The sequence below is a fragment of the Struthio camelus genome, chromosome 2 (genome assembly GCF_040807025.1).
Source record: "Struthio camelus isolate bStrCam1 chromosome 2, bStrCam1.hap1, whole genome shotgun sequence".
NCBI lineage: Eukaryota > Metazoa > Chordata > Aves > Struthioniformes > Struthionidae > Struthio > Struthio camelus.
The window spans coordinates 62423133-62445152 of NC_090943.1; the positions used below are offsets into that span (position 1 = coordinate 62423133).

At 39.3% G+C, this 22020-nt stretch overlaps 1 protein-coding gene across 2 annotated transcripts in view; it reads left to right on the plus strand.

Annotated features, from left to right (window-relative positions):
• Window positions 1-22020, plus strand: part of CNTNAP2 (contactin associated protein 2) — a 1135762-nt gene that overhangs the window by 1025325 nt on the left and 88417 nt on the right. For both annotated transcript variants that reach the window (XM_068936036.1, XM_068936037.1), the window contains 3 exons: window positions 4989-5207; window positions 7711-7947; window positions 20764-21009. In XM_068936036.1, coding sequence (XP_068792137.1) covers window positions 4989-5207; window positions 7711-7947; window positions 20764-21009 — 702 coding nt within the window. The remainder of the gene's footprint in view (window positions 1-4988; window positions 5208-7710; window positions 7948-20763; window positions 21010-22020) is intronic.

Below are 22020 nucleotides of genomic sequence, written 5' to 3' on the forward strand. Positions count from 1 at the left end.
AAGCTTTCACTCATTAGTTCAAATGACCATTTCATTTGGGAACTTGATAAATGTTGAAAACTTCCAGATGCTTAGTCCAATTACTGAAAATGTGGTCATGATTTTTGACGACTACCTGATTATTAACAGTCAGTTAAGCTACAGAGTAATTCCTCCATTGCAGTCAAGCAACTTGAATCAACAGTTTCTCTACAGAATGTTGTTTTGGTGGCTGTGTTTTTCAGTTTTGTCCCTCAATAAGCTGCTTCCTCAGAGCAGGTCCTATATTCCAACAGCACTTCAGGGAAGCATCTGAATCCCCTTTCATATATTTTGAGCAGCTAGGAGCAAGCTGTCAACACTGTTTCCACATTGGCATGGCCGTCCCTCAGCCCTGTGCAGATGAGGGCAGCGGGGCTGGTAATTTAGAGATGACTTTGTAAGACTACCCTAGAACTCAGCTATCAGATAGTTAGTGGGAACGGTGGACAAGTTGTGCATTTACTTGCACAAGTTTCGTAACCTAGAAAGTTAGCTCTATCCAGAATCTACTAAAGTCAGTGGAAAGAATCCCAGTAGCCACAGATATGAGACCCGATCTTCAAACTGGTGATGGATTCCATATATACATACATAACCCACAGGCTTCAGGAGCATTTAGCATCTAGCTGTTGATCAGGTTTTCATTCATTTTCAATCATTTCACTGCATTCTGTCACCTGGTTTAGTCACTGAGCTGTTAATCAGAGGTGTATTTAAAAAATAAGCTGTCCAAAAAGTTTGGCAGATGTCACTCTTCCAGGGATAGAATATTTTTAAACTGTTGATTTCATGGAACAAGCAAGCAAAGTAGAGAGGAAAAATATCTGTCTGGCAGTTTATAGTCTATGGTTTATAGCTTATTGTTGTACCGTGTTTTACAGCCAAGTAAGTGAGCTTAGAATCTAGCAATGTGCATTAACAAGGTGTTTGTGTTCTAAGAGTGGCATTTCAAAGGGATCGTAAGGAAGCTACTTTTCCCTTTGATGTAAGTCAACGAAAACATTGGTGAGTCCCATAGAAAAGTATATAAATACATCAGGGGAGTCAACATGAAAAGAGTACAAGGAAGAAGCAGAAATTATCTTTTCCAGGGAAAGGATAATGAGACAGAGGGAGAGAAAGAGAGAGAGGCATGCAAAATATCGGTGAGCAAAAGATTGTAATCCCTCCCGCTTTTTTTTTCATAGCTGACGTGTCTTTGAGACTTTCTGCCTACTACTCAGCATCTTGTCAGCACCCAGCTGTCCATGAGCATCTCTTTGGTGGCTATCTCATTACAGTTAGAGATTCTAGCCTACCATTTATCGACAAAGATCAAACTAGAAAAATGGAAAGAAAAAACTTGAAACACAAAGAATTCTAGCAAAAAGGGAGACTTGCTTATTCATAGATCTTAAAGGCCAGAAAGAACTACTAGATCATTTAGTCTGACCTTCTGCATAGCAAAGGACATGGAAGTGCATTCCACCTCCCAAGCCTAAGAGCTAAGCAATATCTACCAGAAAGCCTTGAAAGGAAGAATCCAAGAAATACAGAATCCCACATACAATACCATTGTGTCCCTTCATGCTGTGGGCAAATACCTCATAGATCTCAGACAGGAAGACTGTGGGAAGAGCTGAAAACAGGTAAGTTACTGCTACACAGTAAGAACAGCGAGAAGCGCATTTTAATTGCAAAAGTTGCACTTCTCTACAGTTCTACCTTCTGAGCAGATGGCTGCAAATGACGTAAGACCTTAGAAAACTGAATCGGTGAAAGGATCGTGTTCAGATTTAATTATATGCAATTGGTCAAGGCACAGAAAGGGTAAAACTATGTGTAGGCACAAGTCTCAGTTTATTAAGTGAATGTGTGGCAGGAGCACATAAAAAAATCACCCTTTTTCAGTTTTATGGAATTTCCATCACAAAACTTTGTACTGACTGACTACACTAACGAATACATTTATTTTCTGTGCTTATTTCTTAACTAAACAACTTAAGACATTTGTTCAATATTTGATCCCCATTCTCATTTTTCAGAACAACTGGCTTGAGTTTTATGGTATTTGATTGAATAGGAAATAAAATGGTCATTAGGTTAGCTGACTTCATGAGCTACCAAGTGACTGAGCAGTACAAACCTCTGCTACTTGTGATGCTGATTTGTTTTTGAAACATCCTGCTCTGGTCCAGTTGGTCACTGTAAACAAATGCCAGCTTCTGAACATATAAAATATTAAATAAATGTAAAATGTTAAATATAAAATGTTAAATGTTAAATGTTTTCTAATCCTCCCTTTCAAAAGTCTGTCAGAATAATACCACTTTTCTGTGGAACAAGGATGCTTGAGGCAAAGATGCCACATTCTGCAAAGTAAACCATACTTTGTATGTCTGTATAACGAGTCATATCGAACTTCTGAATAAATTTGATGTTCTTCCATTTCTATTACGATGCCAGTACTAATCGTTTTACTTCGAGATTCATCTGGCTGGAGAATACACTTAAGCTGTAGACTTAAAAATTCATTCAAATAGAAATTGAAAATTAAGCGTCCAAACCGGTGATAGAAGTCACCTGTAGGACATACTGACCTGCAGCCTGTGCTCACTTGCTAAAGCTTTTTATAGTGACATACTTTATGTTTTTTCAGCCCAGCAATCTAGCAAACAAATGTTTTATAAAACCTCGTTTTATATGAATCATGTTTTTAGGTTGCTTGGGGATACGTCAACACAGCCCATAGATTTTGTGCTTCTCTTGTACTTCTCTTAACTTTCAGCAAGTCAGAAGGTACTGAAAACAAACCTTTGATGAGAAGGTTATTCTGGAATGCTTTACCTCCTCAAATTATAAGATTAAATATAAAAATCCAATATGAATTTATGCAGATGGTATTCTTGCTTTCATGTCTGCATTAATAATGTTCTCCAATAAGTATAATTACAGCAGAAATCTTTATAGTATAAGTCTCTCAGGCTGTGATACAGCCTCCAGGCTAAAGTCATGCCTAAAGCTGGACTGTGCAAGCCCAGAACTTCAACTTGGAATATCTCTGTTTGCCAATTCTCTACACTTCTCTTTCTCTTTCACAGGAAGAATAATCTTCCTTTAAAAAATTAGAGCTATATCTGCCCTGAAGACCAAGAGCTTGCAAATCCAGAAGTGCTCTTGTAGAAGTTTTCAAAATGCTGGATGGGGTCACACGCAAGGCACCCACTAGGGATTTCAGCAGTGCTATCAGTTGCCTCAAGATAAGATGAAAACCCTGCTAAGGAGTTCTCATTCTTACAGCCCTGTAGACAGACAGCTTTTGGGAAGCAATTCAAGCCCAACAGTGAAGAGATCCAAAGGGTTTCTTCAAAGCAAAAAGCAGTGGAGAAATACACGCTCACTGCTGAAAACAGACTTGAACATAAGTTAAAACCTAAATACTGGAGAGGCTTTACTCTAATTTCTAATTTGCCCCAGTTTACTGGCAGAACCCCTGAATTTTGAAGACGTGATAACATTGAAATGAAACCTCTTTATTTCTTTAATAGCAAGCCTTGGCGCATACAGATTTTCTGTCTAGTAAAGTGCAAAGGGCCAAACAGACTAAACTCATGGTTTGTGAAAGGCAATTCATGCAAGAAATGAAACTATTTCAGTCAGCAGAGAACAGAGAGCAATTCAGTAATTAAACAGGCTTTTAATTTTCCTTTTAGCAATAACTAATTCTGCAGAAAAAAAAAAGGGATGAAAAGTGTCATGTGTATAATCCATTTTGTTTGAAAGAACATTCTCTGTAAAAAGTTCATTCTTATCCTTCCAGATGTCATAAAAACATCCACAGTTTAATTCCGTCCGACAAAAGCATTGTGAAAATCTACTAGGCCATGCACAAAAAGTATTTCCCACTATTTCTCAGTATTGTTAGTGATGATGATCACTGAGTGGCCCATCTACCACAATTTATCAGCCTTGCTGAGTAAGATTTTGCAAGATGGTTTATTAATTAAGTCAGTCGAATGAGAAACCACAGCTGAACTGAAACATTGAAAACATAGTCGGGCACTGGATTTTTTCAGATGAGTAAAAAGGGAGCTACAGCTTTTCTTTCTTATATGTAAGAAAAACAAACTAAATGGAACTCTCAGTTGTCTTTACTTGTTAGTGATATGTCAGTGACTAGTGAATGCTCTCTCTAGTAATGCTTTCGTCTGATGTTCTGCTGCTATAAAATAATTGTAATAGTAGGTAACCTAACTTTCAATAGGAAACTCAGAATTCTATTTCTTTAATCAAAAATCACCTGTATGTTATTAATCATGCTCCCTGTTTAATGATTAGTACCAATTATATCATTTGCAGAGTACGACCTGAAGGAATGTCTGTTAGAGCATAACAGTCATTTTCAAAATTTCTGAACATTTCTGAATCGTTGTAAAACATGAATTGAGCACTATACTGCCTCCTAAGAATCCTTTCTTTTTCAGCCGTAAAATCTCATGTCATTTCTTTCTGCTGCTTCATGTATTTATTAGTTCTTTGTAAAAATTAATTGCTCCTCAAAAGAATATGGGAAAGAAAAGAAAATATGGACTTCTTCTGCACCACTTTTTTATTAAAATGCATAGTTGCTTTAAAAAAAAGCTATGGAAATTGGAAAATGCAAACATCAAAAATGCATTTCATTGTTTCACTTTCTGTTAATGTTTTCTTCTAAAGATTAGTGAACATGTTTTTCCAGTACTACTGAAAGTATTTATGGAAGTGAAAAATCTTATTCAAAGCTATAGTTTGTTTTGGTTAAATTTTAAAATACATCTTCTTGAAACTTTAACTTCTCTTCAAGTTAGATAGAACTGAATGTGCTTATAAATTTAGAAAGGTGGCTGAGTAGTGTATGTTTTTAGTACAGATTAATTCCTTTCTGTTTAGGAAGAATAAGTGAATATGGTTGCAACATAGGATTTATTCCTTTTTACTTGGTGTTTCAGCTGCTACAGAGGTTTCCTTTTCGTTTGATGTTGGAAATGGACCTGTGGAAATCGTTGTCCGGTCTCCCAGCCAGCTCAACGACGACCAGTGGCATCGGGTCAACGCGGAGAGGAATGTCAAACAGGCCAGCCTGCAGGTAGACCAGCTGCCGCTGGAGGTGCGGAAAGCACCGACAGAAGGACACACGCGCCTGGAACTGTATAGCCAGCTCTACGTTGGTAAGATGCGGGGGTGGGAACCAGGCTTCTCTCTCAGATACTGGAGGTATCTACTCAGCAGCAATTAGTTTAACAGGTGAAGTTTCCCTCCTGAAGCGCTTGCTTGACAGCACATGCACACAAAAAAAGAAGAAAAAAAAAAAGAGAAGCATCTCCGTAATTACAGAAATAAGAAGATCAACTAAGAGAAACATATTCTGTGCTGGCGACTTGGCACTTTTGTCTACCCTCACATGCAGCTTATGCTGAAAAGCATCTCTAGCAGGCGATAGTCCCGAACTCCTTTTATGCAGGGTTTCTCTCACACAACCTCTTATTTGCCATGGAATTGAAAAATTCGAAGAAGCTGATGCCAGGGATACATGTGCCTGCAGTGCCCATCCTGGTAATGCAGCACTTTCAGCCTCCTTAGGTTCAGTCTTGCATTCACAGCTCTCCCTACAGTCTTTTTCCTTTAGTCTCATGGGCTATTTGCCCGTTTGATGTAGTACAGCATGATACTGTATCACACAAATGCCTTCCCCAGGTTCAAGTTAGTCCGGCTGCTTTCTGGAGTTGCTAGTCTCCGCTGAGTTTTGAATATATTATTCCAGCAGCACTTGTTTTTCTCTGGCTGTTAGCCCTGGAGCCGTGAAGTGCAGACAAGCTGCGTGTCATTAGTTGAAATCATATTTGCATTAAATAATAAGCAAAGAGGCTCTTTCCTACTTCTCTATATATCTATCCAGAGGAGAAGAGGTGAGGGTGAAAGAAAAAAGAACATTGCCTCATTTTTTCCCATGTTAGCCAGGGTTCAACAGAAGGAATACATTCTCTGGTAAATAGCACACTGTCACTGCAAACTGTGTGTATGTGTCACCAGCTGTACAGTCATTATTAACAAGCTCAGATTCACCTTTACTGCTGACCGTGATCTCAATGAAAGGCAGTTTCCAAATAGCTGAAATATGATGTTTGTGGAGAAAAGTAAGTCTTAACCTTTTAAAAGAAACCCCAAGGATTTTACTGAAAATAGGAAAAGCTGCAGATATTCCGACCTGAGTTCTAGGGGAATTGTTAATAATTGTTAATTGTTTTAGGTAGTTGTGAATTAACCAACAGTAGTTGTGAATACGCCAACAACGTTCAGAAATACTTAGTGTTTGCACTGCGAAAAACAATGTCCAAGCATGCACCAGATTTTCTTTCCGAATCATTATCTATTTCATATAACTTGGTGATTGGAGCACGCATCTCAAAAACTGAGTCTCTGATTTAAATTTCTTACCCTGAGTCAGACAGAGAATTGATTTGAGTTTAGGGTGTGCCAAATGAACATCCTGAACATCCCGGCTGGGAGAGTAATACTGAATAAGAATTTTTTTGGTGCCTCCTGTTCTACTATCTGTGGCATAATTCTCTCTTCCTTGGGCCAAAGAGAGAGCATGAGGGATGATGACTTCACGTCCTGCGGGCTAAGACACTTATCAGGAGGGTAAAGAAGGGAATTAGATCTATTAGGATTTATTTATTTCCTCGCCACAGTGTACATTAGTTTACGTAGAGCGGAACATGCCCTCTGCTGCGTATTGCCCCCTTTACCCACCTTGTCCATTTACCTCCATTTAATTTGAACCAGCCTGCTTTCTTGATCTGTGTTTGTAGTCCTAATCTCCGCCCAGTTAAATATCAGTTTCTGTGCTCTGCTGTGATGAGCCTTCAGACCTGCTCAGGAAAAGAGGGGGTCTCTTCAGCATCTGCAGTAATGCACTAACCGTAGGGATGAGAGGATGAGGAGAAAGAATAAGAGCCACTCACTGTTATTGGCATATGGTTTTTAGTTTTTTAGTTTTTAATCCAGACCCAGACAAGGTATTTGCTAGCTGAAACCGTGTTTTTCAGCAGGTATTTACCAGGGAATAAAAAAAAAAAAAAGAACAATTCTTACTAACAGCTAAGAAAAGCCACCCCTGACTCAAATTTTCAAATGCAGCTCTTCAGTGTTATTTCCTTCACCCTGTACTCAGGTAACTAAATATAGCTGACACTGTTTGGAAATCTGTATTTCCTAATGCACCTGAGAGTGGAGATTTAAATCTTTTTCCCATTTCCCCATCTTAACTTTGAAAAATGTACCTAAGGTATAATGGCATTACTATTAGCATCCGTCATCACTAATCACATGGAACATGAAGCTATATCTTAGCTATAGATCCAAGGCTATTAGTTTCATTATTTTCTCTAAAAATCTTGAAGTTGAAACGAAATGGAAGTCTTCAAGCAGAGGACTGGAGTCTCTACTGATGTAATCATCCAAGGCATCTATTATTTATACTTATTTCTGGTATGGACTGAAAGCTTAGATTTTACTGTTTTCAGTTTCATTAGGGCTTGGAAATTCCTTGGCTTTTCAAAGAAGCCACTTCCTTCCAGCTGTTGTCACAAGCTTAGCAGGATAGTTCCCATAAAACAACAGCAATAAAATCTATCCAGTGTTGTCCCACTATTTTGCGTTCCCTTTCAGGTGCTGCTGGAGGCCAGCGGGGCTTTCTAGGTTGCATTCGTTCATTGAGGATGAATGGGGTGACGCTGGATCTGGAAGAGAGAGCAAAAGTCACACCAGGGGTGAAGCCTGGCTGCTCTGGCCATTGCACGAGCTATGGAATGTACTGCGCAAATGGGGGCAAATGCGTCGAGAAATACAACGGCTACTCTTGTGACTGCTCCAAAACAGCCTACGATGGACCATTTTGCATAAAAGGTAAATGCCTTCATGCAGGAGGCACAGTATGAGGGGAGAAAAAAAACACACAATAGAATCAATGCTTCAGCTTTTATTAATTAAACAAGTAAATCCTGTTTAATACTTCTTACGATCAAGTCAAATTATAGTCCCAGGGATTTATATGTGATGATTTAAAAGCACATCTCTCATTAGTGATAAAGTATATTGTCTATTTAAATCAAATAACACAACAACAAAATAAATCAGGAATGCCTGTACTCATAGCAGGTCTGGCAGACTGTATTCCACAGTCCTGAGCTATTGACTAATAAATTCCTGCTAGTATAATGTACTGTTTACTCCTTTAGACAAATATGAATTTAAACGAAAGCTACCTGTTCTGATTTGGAAATGTATTTGGAGATACACAGGTGCGAAATTTGGGTTGAATATCTTGTAAGCTGGGGTGGGGGGACAGCATTTGGATTTTAAATTCTTTCTATTCATCGCGTGGTTCAAATTGGGTTTGAGATTGAGCTTGTCAAGTTAAGAGAAGGTACAGAACTCCCACATCCATCCTTGGGAAATGCCAAAAGCATGGACTGAATTGTCAAATTCAATGATTGCAAGAGACCGATTTACTATTGACACACATGCCTACATAAGAAAGATGGGAAGGGAGTGAAGGAGAGAGGGATCTCATGTGCTAAAAAAAAAAAAAAGTGTTGATGAAGATGCTTATTTATTTCCATATGGTTTTGCTTATTTTGACTGGAAATGATTGTGACAAAGTAAGTGGTAATGGGAAATACAATTTCCCAAATGTTTGCACAGTTTGCAGATTTTGTGACCATTCGTTTCCTTTGCATTTCATAGGATATTCCCATGATATTCTCCAAATACTCTTTTCAACACTTTGAAAGAATTCATCACATTTTCCTAAGGTGCTAGTATTTCTCACCAGCTTTCTTTCACTTATGTTTTTATTGGTATATAAAATCATCCAGTCTGTTGCTTTTCCTAAGCTTTTCTAAAAGCTGTCTCACAAGGTTGTAATCCTACAGTTTCGGCTAAAAAAGGTGAACGCTTCTCTCATACGTGTTTGTGACATTAAAGGAACTTTAGTCCCATAAACTGCTCTTCTGCTTTTAAGTTAGCCACCATGCCAGGACTTCTCCTGGCAGGTTGGGTCACCAGCAACCAAATACCCTGAATCAGTTCATCTTGCAGGTAGGGAAAAGTTCCTGTCCTTTGGCGTTCTGTTCCCCAATTGCTTCATAACTTCTCTTTTCAAAGACGTGCTTTGAGGGTTAGTTTGAAAATGCCCGTACCCTGCTCCCTTCCAGCCATGCTTAGAATAAACTGTTTAGTAGAAAAAGCCAGTCATTTTTCCTGATGCTTGGTTATGGACTCTATTTTCTCCTCCTGTGCTTCAGCCTATATCCACCTTCATTTCATTGTTTCAGAACACAGCTTTGCCCATGGTGTACAATAGCTCATACATTGGAACACCCTCTTCTAAAAGCTAAGGGGTTGTTTTCACATCACCAAATATTCTGATGAATCTGGCATGATTTTTTATAAATTCCTAGAAATTTGATGTATTTTTAATGCAGCAGAAGGGAAGCAAGCAACTGCTGCTCTAGTTAATGGCTTCCACTGTGCTTGCATACCAGAATTTTGTCAGGTTTCAATATGCTATGTTGCTTTGAAGACAAACATAAAACATGTCCATCACATCCATGACTGTACCTAGAGTAGCTCTTGGGAATGTGAATATAGTGAGCTCAATTAATTTAGCAAATGTTCTAAAGAGTTTGTTATGAGTTGAGGAAGAACGGTAATACACATTTGGCATTCCTGCTTTCCACTGCAGTTATGTCTAGAGAAAACCCATTCAGACTGCAACTGTGTCGGTCCCTTACAGATGACATGTATTGACTCAAAAAAAAAAAAAGAGAGCAAGAAGAACTGCTGCCATATTCAGTGAATTTACTTTATAATATTTTTTTTCTGTATTACTGAAACTTATCACGCTGATTTTTACTTAGGTTTTTCTGTTTCTCATATGGATGGGAAAACCCCAAACTTCTGCCAAAACTAGCTATAAGCTAAATGTTTTATTTTTCCAGGATGTGGATATAACAGGATTAAAAGTACGGAGAGGTGAATGCCCGAGAACCTAGCACAGATAAGCCCTGGTTTTGGTTGCTCTGTAAGCACTGTAATAATCATCACCTATAATAATCATTATACTCTGCATTCTCCTTATGAGCCTCCCAAACTCTAAAGGCTTAGAGTTTCAGCGGTACTAGTTTGGGCGTTTTTTCTCTCTTGAGCGCCGCATTGCTTATAAAACTTGGAACATACTGCAACCGCCATTTTCTAGAGCAGGAGACTGAGAATTGTGAGATCAAATCTTTTGGAGTGGCCTCTAACTTCAGGTGTCTCCATTTTTGGCTGTCCGTGATTTCTGTATCAACACTGAGGTTTACGTAAGCGCCAAGTACCCAGATCTTCCACTGAGCTGATGCAGAGTTATGCCTGCCTAGAGCCTCAGAAATTCAGTTCTGAGCATCCACAGGTTGGCTCCCTAACGTCTTCTGTAGACATTGGTCCAAATGATTTGCCTTAGGTCACACTGTCAGAAGTAAAACTAACAGCTGCCATCCAAAGTAAAGCTGAGAGCATGGTATTCACAGGGCACGGCCAGGCCTCGCAGTTCGATGTGATACAAAGCACACAATAAAACTTGCCATAAGCCACTGCCGCTGAGCTGCGCTGGGCCCTGTGGAGGTAGTCACGCTAGCGTGAAGATCTCTGCACTGCACTGTGTTGTGCAATTTAATCGTGATGTCAGATCTCTGCTTTAGATATGAAATCTATTCCAGTCAAGTTAAAAATAGTTCTCTAAATTCTTAAGAACTAATGTGCAAAATGCAGATTATCAATTTCCTGTTAGTGCTGAAATCCAACATACTTGTTTAGAATAACCTCAAGTATGGTTTCCTGTGGGTGACTTCATGGGACTTCTCTGTAAAAACAACCATGTGGCACCAGAATAAAAGTTAAAGGATAAATTAAACACAAAATAGGCTGTGTTTGGAGCATCCTGTGATCAAAATAGTTGTAATACTTCTGAAACAAACGGTGCTGATAATGAGATCTTTAAAACAATTCTGTTTTGACCCATTAAATTTTACCTTGTGAATTTAACTTGCATTAGCCTTTTAAATTGAGTAACACACTGGAACATCTTGCAAATGTTGCCAAACTCCCAAGATTTTTGAATGAAGAGGATCCTACCTTTCATTTCTAATAACAGCTCCTAGAATCTTATAGCGTATGCTCCCGGACCATGAGACAAGACTAGATGTCTTTACTAGATACCAAGGGGAAAGACAGAATAGTAGTTGGCAGTGAAATAAGTACTGGCAAAACAGCAGAGTATATTTTGCAAAATTTGTTGGAGAAGAGCAGGGAATCTTTCACATCACATACCACTTCAACTATAGGTTATTTGTATACAAAATTTACCTAAATTGTATTTTTACACATGTGGATGAAAGCGTCCCAAATCTGTTGTTTTGATTAATTTTTCCATGGATGCTTTGACTTTTTCCCTACTCTAAAGTATTGAAATGTCTGTAAATGTATCACTGAAGAATATGTATAAGAGAACGGTGATTGCAGATCAGATATATTTTCCATAGCTAATGAGATCATTTGATGCTCTTATCAGATCCTGTAATCCCCTGCTGCCATTACAAAACACCACTCGTTCCCTGTGCAACATTTCTTTCATCATACAAATGAGTTTTTATTACTTGTGAAAATAAAGAGACTGACTCCAGCAGTGACTGCAGACCAGCAGATGGTGTTGCAGGGAGAGGTGATGCTTCCCAGATCGTTGTGGTCCCTGATCTCCTCTGGGCAGACTGTACCAATCACGTGAGCTCCCACAGGCCTCTCTAGGGGGTGCAGATGGGATCTAATTCACGATAAGCAAGATTATTTTGCTTTGTTACCCATACGAGGAATTCAGTTCCGCTGTCAGGAAATTACAGGGTTAATGCTTTGCGCTAGGACTGGGTTTTGTTACTTCTGTTCCTCTGAGTAAATTTCCCACCCCAAATGGCTCCGCTGATTTGATGGTCATTAGAACCAGACTTTCTAAATCACCACATTGAAATCAATAAGAGATGTTTCAAGAGAAATATAATACTCAGCAGGAGGGAAGGGTGGCATAAAACATCACCTTTGATTATACCACAGTCTTTTCCTCCCACTGTGTTTAATTTGCCGAGGGAAGCCTTTCTTAGCTGAAATTTTCTTTCAATAGTCAAGTCACGTGCCCAGTCCCGTGCATGGCGTGGCAAACTTTTGGGGGTTGATTACGTACAGCAAGTGCTAGCAGGAGAAGTAATAGGAAAAATCTGAGCAAATAAAGTATCATTACTATCTGGAAATTACCATACAATGTTTGGTAAATAATAAACATGTCTCAGAGTACAAACAGGCCTTGCATAATGTGGATTTTTTTTCTGATCAAATCCACCCTTAAAACTGTGAATTGATGAATGACAAGAAATTATTTTGTCTCCAGCCTGATTAGCAGCAGGTGACACATGTGATTAATGTGGTAGCTGGCTGAAAATTGCACTGGTTTTTTTACAAGGACAAAGTGTGAAAATACAGCCTGACATCTGTTTTTACTTTATTTTTATTTTGTATTTGGGACATATGCAATTGGCTTCAATTCTCCTTTCACTGCTCTGAGAAATTGTTATGAGGAATAGCTGCAGCGTTTCTGCAGTCCTGCAGATTGCTTTCTGACCTTTCCCTGTCCTTTGCTTAAACATAAATTCTCCTTTTTTTTTTCCACAGCTGTCCTCCTATCACCATAAAAGCATTTCTGAGAAAATAATTAATTTCTGTTCCTTTAGAAAACAAACCCTCTCCTTTCCTTAAACGAAAAATAGTGAGGTCAAATGCTGAAACGGGTACGCCGAGCGAGTGGCAGCACTGTAATGTGAGGGGTTCCCTGGGGAGAAAGCATTCCTCCTTTGGGTATTGAGGTGCCATGGATCAACTTTAGGAGAAGAAAATGCCCACCACCAAGACAGCATGGCAAAAAAAAAGAAAAAATTAAATAACCGGTGTTTGACTCAAGTGCCTTCAGGTGTTCTGGAAGGGTAAATTCAAAGTTTCCCAGTTTCTGTGCAGTTGCTTAATTTGTATGAGCAAACATGAAGTGGAAGAGCACAGTGTATACACTTTTTTCTCCAGCTCAAATTCACAGTGTGAATTATTGCAATCCTTATGCCATGCCCAAACTGAACTCCTTCCTGTGTGTATTTATATTTGCATGAACCCTGAAAGCACTTACAATAACGTTGTCACAGTCAGATTTCCTCTCTCTCTCCCTACCTTCTGTGCCTCAAAGAAGCAAAATCAGCCTTTTATAAGGCTTAATGGTTACTGAAAAGACTTCCAGGTCTGGCTGCTATGGCACATCAGGGAAACACCTCTGCACCTTTCCACAGACTCTCACAGACTGACACTTGATCATGTCCAAATTCTGCTCTTGTTACACCCATTCACTTCCCTTTATTTTGCTGTTTGCAAATATATTTCATTTCCTTACTGTAATTAATGTGAAGGTGATTATTCCTGTGTTTTAAGTTAATTAACTTTAATTTTCATTGCTCACATCCCAAGAACCTGGGAAATCAAAGGAACCTTCTTCTGCCTCCCTCCTCCCCACCCAAAAAAAAAAAAAAAGTGCTGTACACAACACAATCGTGGTTAACCATGTTAAGCAAAGGTTATATAAGAAATTTTCTTCAAATTAGGAATGTTAGGCTCCAAGTCTAGTAAGTCTGAACACTGTGGAGGGTCAGGCTTTTCTACCTGTAGATGAGATTGGGGATTTAGGATTGGGGTCCTGGCCTCTGCTGAAAAGTAACAACTACTTCATGTCTATTGAGTATAGGTATATATACACTCATGAAAAGAAAATATATTCTATAAAATTATTCCATTCTTCTGTCCTGTCAATACTGCCTTATTAAATACGCACAGTTTGTGCTCCAGTGCTTTGAAAATTGCATTTCACTTAAGTTGCAAGAATTGTTATTGGAAAATATATTTTATTTTGTTTTTAAACCAAAAACCACCTTCCCTATATGACTTATGTATCTCAAAGAGGTAGAACCAGAGTACCAACTGAACTTCCCTGTCTATCATTGATCCACATTGCACTTCTAATAAAGTACAGTGTTTTCTTACTCTGTATACAGAAAACAAATAAATAAGGATAATAACTTCAAAAAAACCTAAGCCCTGGCTCAGAAAATGTGATAAACTTTCAATTCTTTGTCAGCTAACTATAATAGGCCTGCTGTGGTATCATTACTCACTGAATGCAGATATTTTATGAAAGATGAACAGATCAGCTTTAGCAACACTGTTGGCTGCTGAGTGCCTGAGTGCCTGTGCACAGGCAACTGCGAGATTTAAAGTTCCCACACCGGATACCTGTGTGGAGTATTTATACACTTGTGTGCTATTGAAGTAGTATCGGCATCTTACAAGCTGGTAAGGTATTTCTCCTCACAATAACTGTGGTACAAGGAAATGTTGTTATTATGGTAATACAGAAAGCGAACAAGATAGCGAGGGAAGCGATGAACTGCTCACTTTGGGAGTGGATACCTGTGGTACAGGAAGGTATTGAAGCCAGATCTCCCCGATCAGAATAGTCACTCTGAATGTGCAGTGATCAAATGGCAGTCTCTCATACTTCTCAAATGGGTCTTGCAAGGCTGTGAGTTTTTCTCTGAGGTTGCCTAGAAAGTACTTCCAAGGACCTGCTTGTAGGAAATCATGTAACCTAGTCTGCTGTGTATTTGACATTACAGTTTTCTTCATCCATATCATTTTTTTTGATTTTTTTTAACCATTATAGATATTTGCATTAAAAAGGGAGTTGAATTTTCATTTAGATTCAGCAGAGAATACACAGAACAGGTTGCCATTCCCTTATTCTAAGCCTGATGTCCTAGACATCAGTTCAAACTGCTGTAGCTATAGAAAGATCCAGTGACTGCACATCAGCGCAGAATAAACCGCAACTGAGATTTGTCTGATGTTTTTAGGCTTTCTTTGGCCTATGTACTTCTGTTCAGATATAGCAAAGTAGAATAAAAGGCACTTTAATATAAATATAAATGTAAATAATATATAATTATAAAAGGCTACTGTAGGTGGTTATCTCCCCTGGTTCTCTATATAGTTAATGGAGGTAGAAACAGTGGTTCTTGCCAAGGAGACTCAGAGCTCAGCCTCACTTAGGTACACTGAATTGCTTCCTGATCAAATCTACCTTTTGGCATTGACTAGGGATGCTTGTAGGTACAATGAATCACCTAGTGTAACCCCATCTTCCATGGCACTCATCAAGGTATGGACTTTTGTATGTCCTTCTATGAACTTTTGATCGGCCCCATAGTTTCACTGGTGCACATTAATTTCCATAATCCCCCATTCTGATGATCATATGTTCAAAAAGGCTTTCTTTGTATTGAGCCCTTATATTTTTTTACAGACAAACTAAAATTTCAGTGGGTTTGGATGCTATTAGTTTCAACAAGCAGTTGTTGCATTTCACTATTTTACTCCATCCAGAAAAAATTCAAGCATGCATTAAAAATGATTAGAGATGACAGCCCAAGTACTAGACTTGATGATACAGGAGGAAACCTTTAAATCTCCACATCTCAGTTTCACAAACTAAATTCTGTGAGTCTGAGAGCAGAATAAATGTTAAGTGAGTTAATCAGCTAAGCAATAGGCCTTACCGTCATCAGCCCACTCACTTTAAAGTAAGTTCTCTCCCAGATCAGCGGTTGTGGGATTCTGACCCTTTACTGATGCCCTATGGCCAGGATGCATCTCAGCAAATAGCCTTAATCTTTGTGACCACAGCCTGGAAGTAGCTGCAATTTCCGGTGCTCTCTAGCACATTTTTTAGCCACAAGCCAACTCTAGACAGTCTATATTCAATATTTATGGCTGTATAAGAAATCGAAAAAGAAAAGAAAAACGATGAATGGGGGCAGAGGTTTTGCTGGGCTGTCTACATTGCCCTAGCAATCTCTGTGCGTGCACCAAGTGTATGAATGCCTCCAGTGAATGTCCTTGGTTAGGATATGGAGAATGCTGCTGTTCATGTTCCGAACCCTGTGCAGGCCAAAAAGAGCACTGAGCACTGGCAGGCAGGATCAAAGAGGAGTCTTTCTAATTTGCTATATCTAACTGTGACTAAGGTTAGCGACTCCAGATGGGACATGCTTACAGCTCTAAGCAGACATTTCAGTCAGATTTGTGAAATGAAGAGAGGCTCTTTCTCAGCTGCAGTTTTCATATGTGCCCTGGCCAGGCTTCATAGTCTTTGGCATTTTATGACCAACTTCTGTGAGGCAGGGATTTTACTCCAGCACAGTGTTATCTACCATTAATGAAATTGCTTTGAAGGCCTAGCCTCAAAAAAGTCAAATACAGTAATACCGCAGAAGTAACCAGCATTACTTTTTCCTTCTTCCCCAGATGAAAGATGACACAAGCCAAGTCTTGAATTTCCTTGGAAAAATGTGAGATGACAGTTGTCAGACAGTGATAACTATCCTAGCGCAGAAGATAGATTCCATCTTTTAAAGTGCCACTCTTGAAAAGTTCCTACGTTGAAACGGCTTCTTTTTGTAACTCCACAGACCTGCTGCTTCTTTATTTATCAGGAGTAATATCTTGTACTTGATTCATGACAATAGGCATGCCCAATTTTTCCTCTCCCTATTAACAGCGCAGAGCCAATTCAATTCTAGTAGAGAGCACTGAGTTCTGTGTCTTTTATGTATGTCTCCAGACAGAAAATTTTTACGAAGCCATGTTCAGCCAGACCTCTTCCTTTTCACTCCTGGCAATGTTTTTCACAGGTGAGAAAAAAGTAATGGAGAAATAACTTATGCGTGCTACTGAGTATATGGCTAGCAGAGTCATTATAACTACTCGAGAGGAAAAGACACTGACATTTCACTTATGTCAAACAGCAGCAAAGGAGATTCAGGTCCCTGCTTATATTTTCTTAGGTCTACAACACTCCTCCAGAAATGTCATGGTGTTGTTCAATTTCTTATACCCTGCCTCAGGTGGAATTTTTGCAAGAAATGGGGTTTTGTTGCTATTTGTTTTTTCCTAGTCCCAGACAGAATGAGAGTGTATAAAAATAAAAATAGCAAAGCGGGAGAGGGAGACTGGGGAGCTGACCGAGGAAATCTGACCCTCAAAATAAGTTTGTCAGTTCTAGGTGCGTTTGTGTTTCGCGTGGCAGTTTTGGATCTGCTTTTGCTTCATCCCTCTTCAAATCGAAACCAGATAGATTTGTAAAATATGTACAGTTCACACCGGGGATACACATCTTGCTTGATAAAATTGTTTCTAATGCTCCACAAATCCTGTCCTGGATTGTCTACAAAGCTAGTCGAACCTTGATGCATTGGCAGAGTCTGTCAACAGAGCATGACTGCACTGCATATTGCTTGAGAAATATGTGCTGCTCTCCAAAGAAAACTGATTTTCTACCCCTACATTCATTTCTGCAAGGCTTTTGTCTTGAAAGGGCAGTTTGCAGAGGAACCCTTTACTATGCCTGATCTCCCAAGTGTCTTACTTTCAGATATCTTCTTTGAAATACTCCAAAAGAAAGCAGAGGGTGGTATGTGGAAACCTGCTCCGCATTTCATCAGCAGGGCTTGTGCTTCATTTTATCCAAATGTTTTCAGGCAGCTTGAATGGTTTGCTGAATGAAGGACTTTTTGATATTCCATCTATCAGTTTCACAAAGATGGGATTTTTTGGCCTCCAAGTGGATAATTTCTTCAGTGATCACCCCTCAGCATTTCAAAGACATTTTTATACCTGAGTTAATATAGAGAACATGATCTTTTAGCTTTTTCTAATATTTTCTAATATTTGCAAGAGTCTGCTCCTGTGAGCTGCTGAGCACTGTGTAGTTCTGCTGCAGTGGGATGGCTGCTTCATTCAGCAAAGGGCGTTAAGCATGTGCTTAACTACTTTGCTGAGCTGGAACTTGAGAGGATTCAATATCTTGCAGGTGAGGGCCTCATTTATTCACATAACCAAAGTGAAGTGTGCCCTTCCTCTTAAAAGAAGCGTTGCAGATGTGAGGAGGATTGTAAGGCTAGTTGCAATAGCTTGCACACTAGTAATAGTACAGCTATGCTGGAAATTACTTTCTTGGCGTAAATCAAGTTAAACTTAACCGAACAGTCTTTGCTCTGTCATGAAATCTTTAAGGAAAAAAACCAAATCTTACTACTTCAGACAGCGCTGTTTACTTACAGCTTTCTTTGCTGTAGTGAACATTTAAGCAGCAATTAATAACATTGACAACTGTGGAAAATGTGTCCCACGCTTTCCCATTCGGCCCCCCAGCAGCGCTTAGGTAGGAGCTGAAGCTTCCAGTAGCTCCAGCGTGTGAGACCCTGGGCGAGCGTAACGCCCGGGCAAGCCCACAGATCGCTCCCTAAAACCCAGGGCACGACAAGCAGAGTAAACAGGCGGGAAGGATGCAAATGTACTTCAGTGTGGATGCGCTCTGGTCATAAGCGCTGGCTATGACGGGGGCCGTGGCGGGGGCTGCGCTCCCTGCAGCGTCAGGCAGCGAGGCTGCCCCGCACGGCTCTGGCGGAGCAGCGGCACCGTGACTCCTGCAGCATCTGCCGGAGGATTCGCTTGGGTATGTCTTTCTTTCAAAATAAAGTAAAGCTATAAGCAGAGGTTGAAGAAGAATAACTTAATGCTTATAGGGATATTTTAAAGCCAGATCTTTGCGATCTTGCAAATATTTAGAGCTGCAGTGTATACTGCTTACATTTTTTTTAAGTGCTACCACTTACCTTCAACGCTACTTTTAATAGCAGAAGGCATCAGGGTTTTTGGGAAGTATTTTCGGGAGAGGGCCCTTAACTTTTAATCCAGAAGTACTTAAGTGGGTCTACTGAAAATATAGCTGTTAAACTGAATTACCTGTCCCATAACTCTTTCAAGGTGATTTAAGATCTCTCCTATAAAATGACAATGATAAATCTGTCAAAATGATCAAATTATTTATAGCACCTCGGAACCACAACTTGAGTAGTTATTTTATGTGGCTGCACAGTGACAGTGACTATAATATTTTGAGTTTTGGAGAACTTTTACGTGGTAACAGGAAACCATACAGCTTTTCCAGCACTAGAGTTAGCAAAATTCTGAAAAGGAGCTTCAGTAAAGTCTATTGTAACACTACCTATCTTCTTATCTTTTCTCTGCTCGGCTACTGTGAATAAAGTCTGAGGACTCCTTCCTGTCTTGCCTTGTATCACTGCACAGCTCGTAAAATCAACGTCTTGCTTCATATGCTTTGTGATAAGCCTTTGCTAGGAATTGTGTAAGGGACATGAAGACTCCAAATGCAGAAGTGGGTGAAATGAAATTTCTATTCAAATAAAGACAGCAGGATGTCTTTTCAGAAGTTTAGCTGGATAATTTGGTACTAATCTGTGTTGGCTTTGCATTTATATATCGCTTATAAGGAGGTACTAAATGACAGAAGTTTTTTTCTTAAATGGTGGTCAGCTCTTTGAGCATTACATATAACCATTTTTATATACTTTATGCATTTGCTATGTTCATAAAAATTTATTCATTGTTCTTCAATCCATTTTGAAATGTTCATAAACATGCCTTCTTATTTAAGCTCCCATGTAATTTAATATTTCCTTTAATGATGTTGCCCCAGATAGCAAAGCCTATACAGCACTGCAGTATCACTAAATACTGACTGTCTTAGGAAACCAGTCCAGTGATCCCCAGTATATTTAGAAGGCTGTAGGCCACCGATGGCAGGCAACTGTTTTTGTGATTCCCTTAGGAGACTGTCACAGTCAGCTTTCACTGTAAGAATGTCAGTCTTGTATTAGGTTCTTATTGTTAAGAAATAGGCAGGACTGCATTATTATGAGAAGTAATAACGATGCTTTTTCAACTGGAAGTACTAATTCTGCCAAAAGTAGTTTTATTTTCTGTCAACAGTATTGAGACATGACATTTTGTCTCAGAAGGGTTTGAAAAATGTTGGCTCTTTAGCAGCTCCTGGGAGTTATAGTTCAGATGTCTCATGCCTTATTCTCTACCATGAGTCAAGCTCCCTAATTAGTTTTACCTCTCATAAGCCACCCTGCTTATGCAATTCTCTTGAAGTATTGCACTAGCAATGGATAATTTTCTGGTGTAGCGTCCAATCCTATATTGAAATTTTCAAGGGCTAGAATCTCCATCATTCCTTTGTGAGATTATTCAAAGTCCACTAGAATTTGCTAGAGTTTCTGATTTTCCTTTTCCTTAACAGTGTTTGCTTGCAGAGCTTCTTAAATCTCTCTTTCTTGTACCTTCTTCTTTTGAGCAGTCTGCTGCAAGACCTTGATGAGAATGAAGCATGGTCTTCTGGTCTGCAGCACTGATACGAGACAAAAGTGTAAATTTCTGTGTAACCCAAAGGAAATCTTCTCTTTGCTCTGTGAATCCTGATCCCCATCAATAAAATGGAGATACTGCTTTTCATTCTCCCTGGAAAACTGTGACGCTCCTGGCCTAAATATTAGCGAAATGCTTGAATTATGTAGCAGTAGAAATACATACAGATTAGTACTGCTCAAGTCCAGTAGTAATATGTTTTATCAAGAAAGTGTCAGCAAGTTCAATTTCTCTTTTTGTGCTCTTATTTTCAAGATGTTGGGGCATTTTTTGAGGAGGGAATGTGGCTTCGTTACAACTTCCACTCCCCAGGCACCAGCATGAAGGACTTAGTTAGCCGGACGCTGTTGAGTTCTACAGACCCTGAGACCACGGTGCCAGACCTCAACTTGAATAAGGAAGAACTCAGCTTCAGCTTCAGCACCACCAAGTCCCCTTGTGTCCTACTGTACATCAGCTCGTATACCCAGGACTATATGGCAGTGCTTGTCAAACCATCTGGTAAGCTACTGCTCTGGGCTTTCTCTGTTGAAGGCATAAGTGATAATAACATTCAACAAAGCTCTGAACTAATGAGAAAATCTCTTCGTCTTTGCAATGTAAAAGCAAAATGTATGAGGTCTGAACCTTTATTCTGTTTAACTAGGTTTTGTACACTGTTCAGTTCAGTGCGGTGACAAAACAAACAGAAACCCTGGTATAACAATCAGATCCACAGAATGAACTAGTACTATGGAGAGGACAAGTAAGTGTCCACACGTAGGCATCTGAATAAATGGTTCATAATTACTGAAGTCATGGCAATGTCACTGGTAGTCAGTGGGAAGTGTTACGTGCTCAGCTCTTCTAAAAGTCTGCCTACGTAATGAAGTGGTCAAAATATGGACATAGCATTATAGATAAGGTCCTAAAATTGTGGGGATGGCTGAAGGTTGTTTTTGGCCCACTTTCTGGTGGAGTATCAAAACCCGATATTATCTTAATTTCTAACAGTGCTTTAGTGCCTCATGAAATCATAATTTGGATGATTTTTACTCACATTCTGTTCTATGGGATGGTCTAATATGGGTGTTCCTTATGCCACACAGATTTCTGCCTTCATGCAGAAGAAAGGGGGTGCATAAGAGAAATTCACTGTCAGACGTCCAAACTACAGCTCTGGAGGTTTAAGAGTGCTCTTTTGGGTCAGAATATTTCAGGTTTTGATCAATAACAAGGTCTGCATTTCCCATTTCAAAAAGTGTGCTTTTAATGCAATGTTGAAATTTGCTGTGAAAAGCAGACACTTCAGAGAAACAGTTTTCTTTAGAAAAAACAGTCTCCCTGGCAGGCTGTCGTGACTATTGGTTAACCGCTTCTGACTAAACTTCTGTAACAATATAACCCAAGATTTCCATTTCACCATATATTAATAAATTTCCATAAAAATCCAGATGGTCACCCATCAACAACAATTAAAGGTGAGAGCAAGAAAATCTCACGTCTAGATTGTAATGTCACTGTTAATTTGCC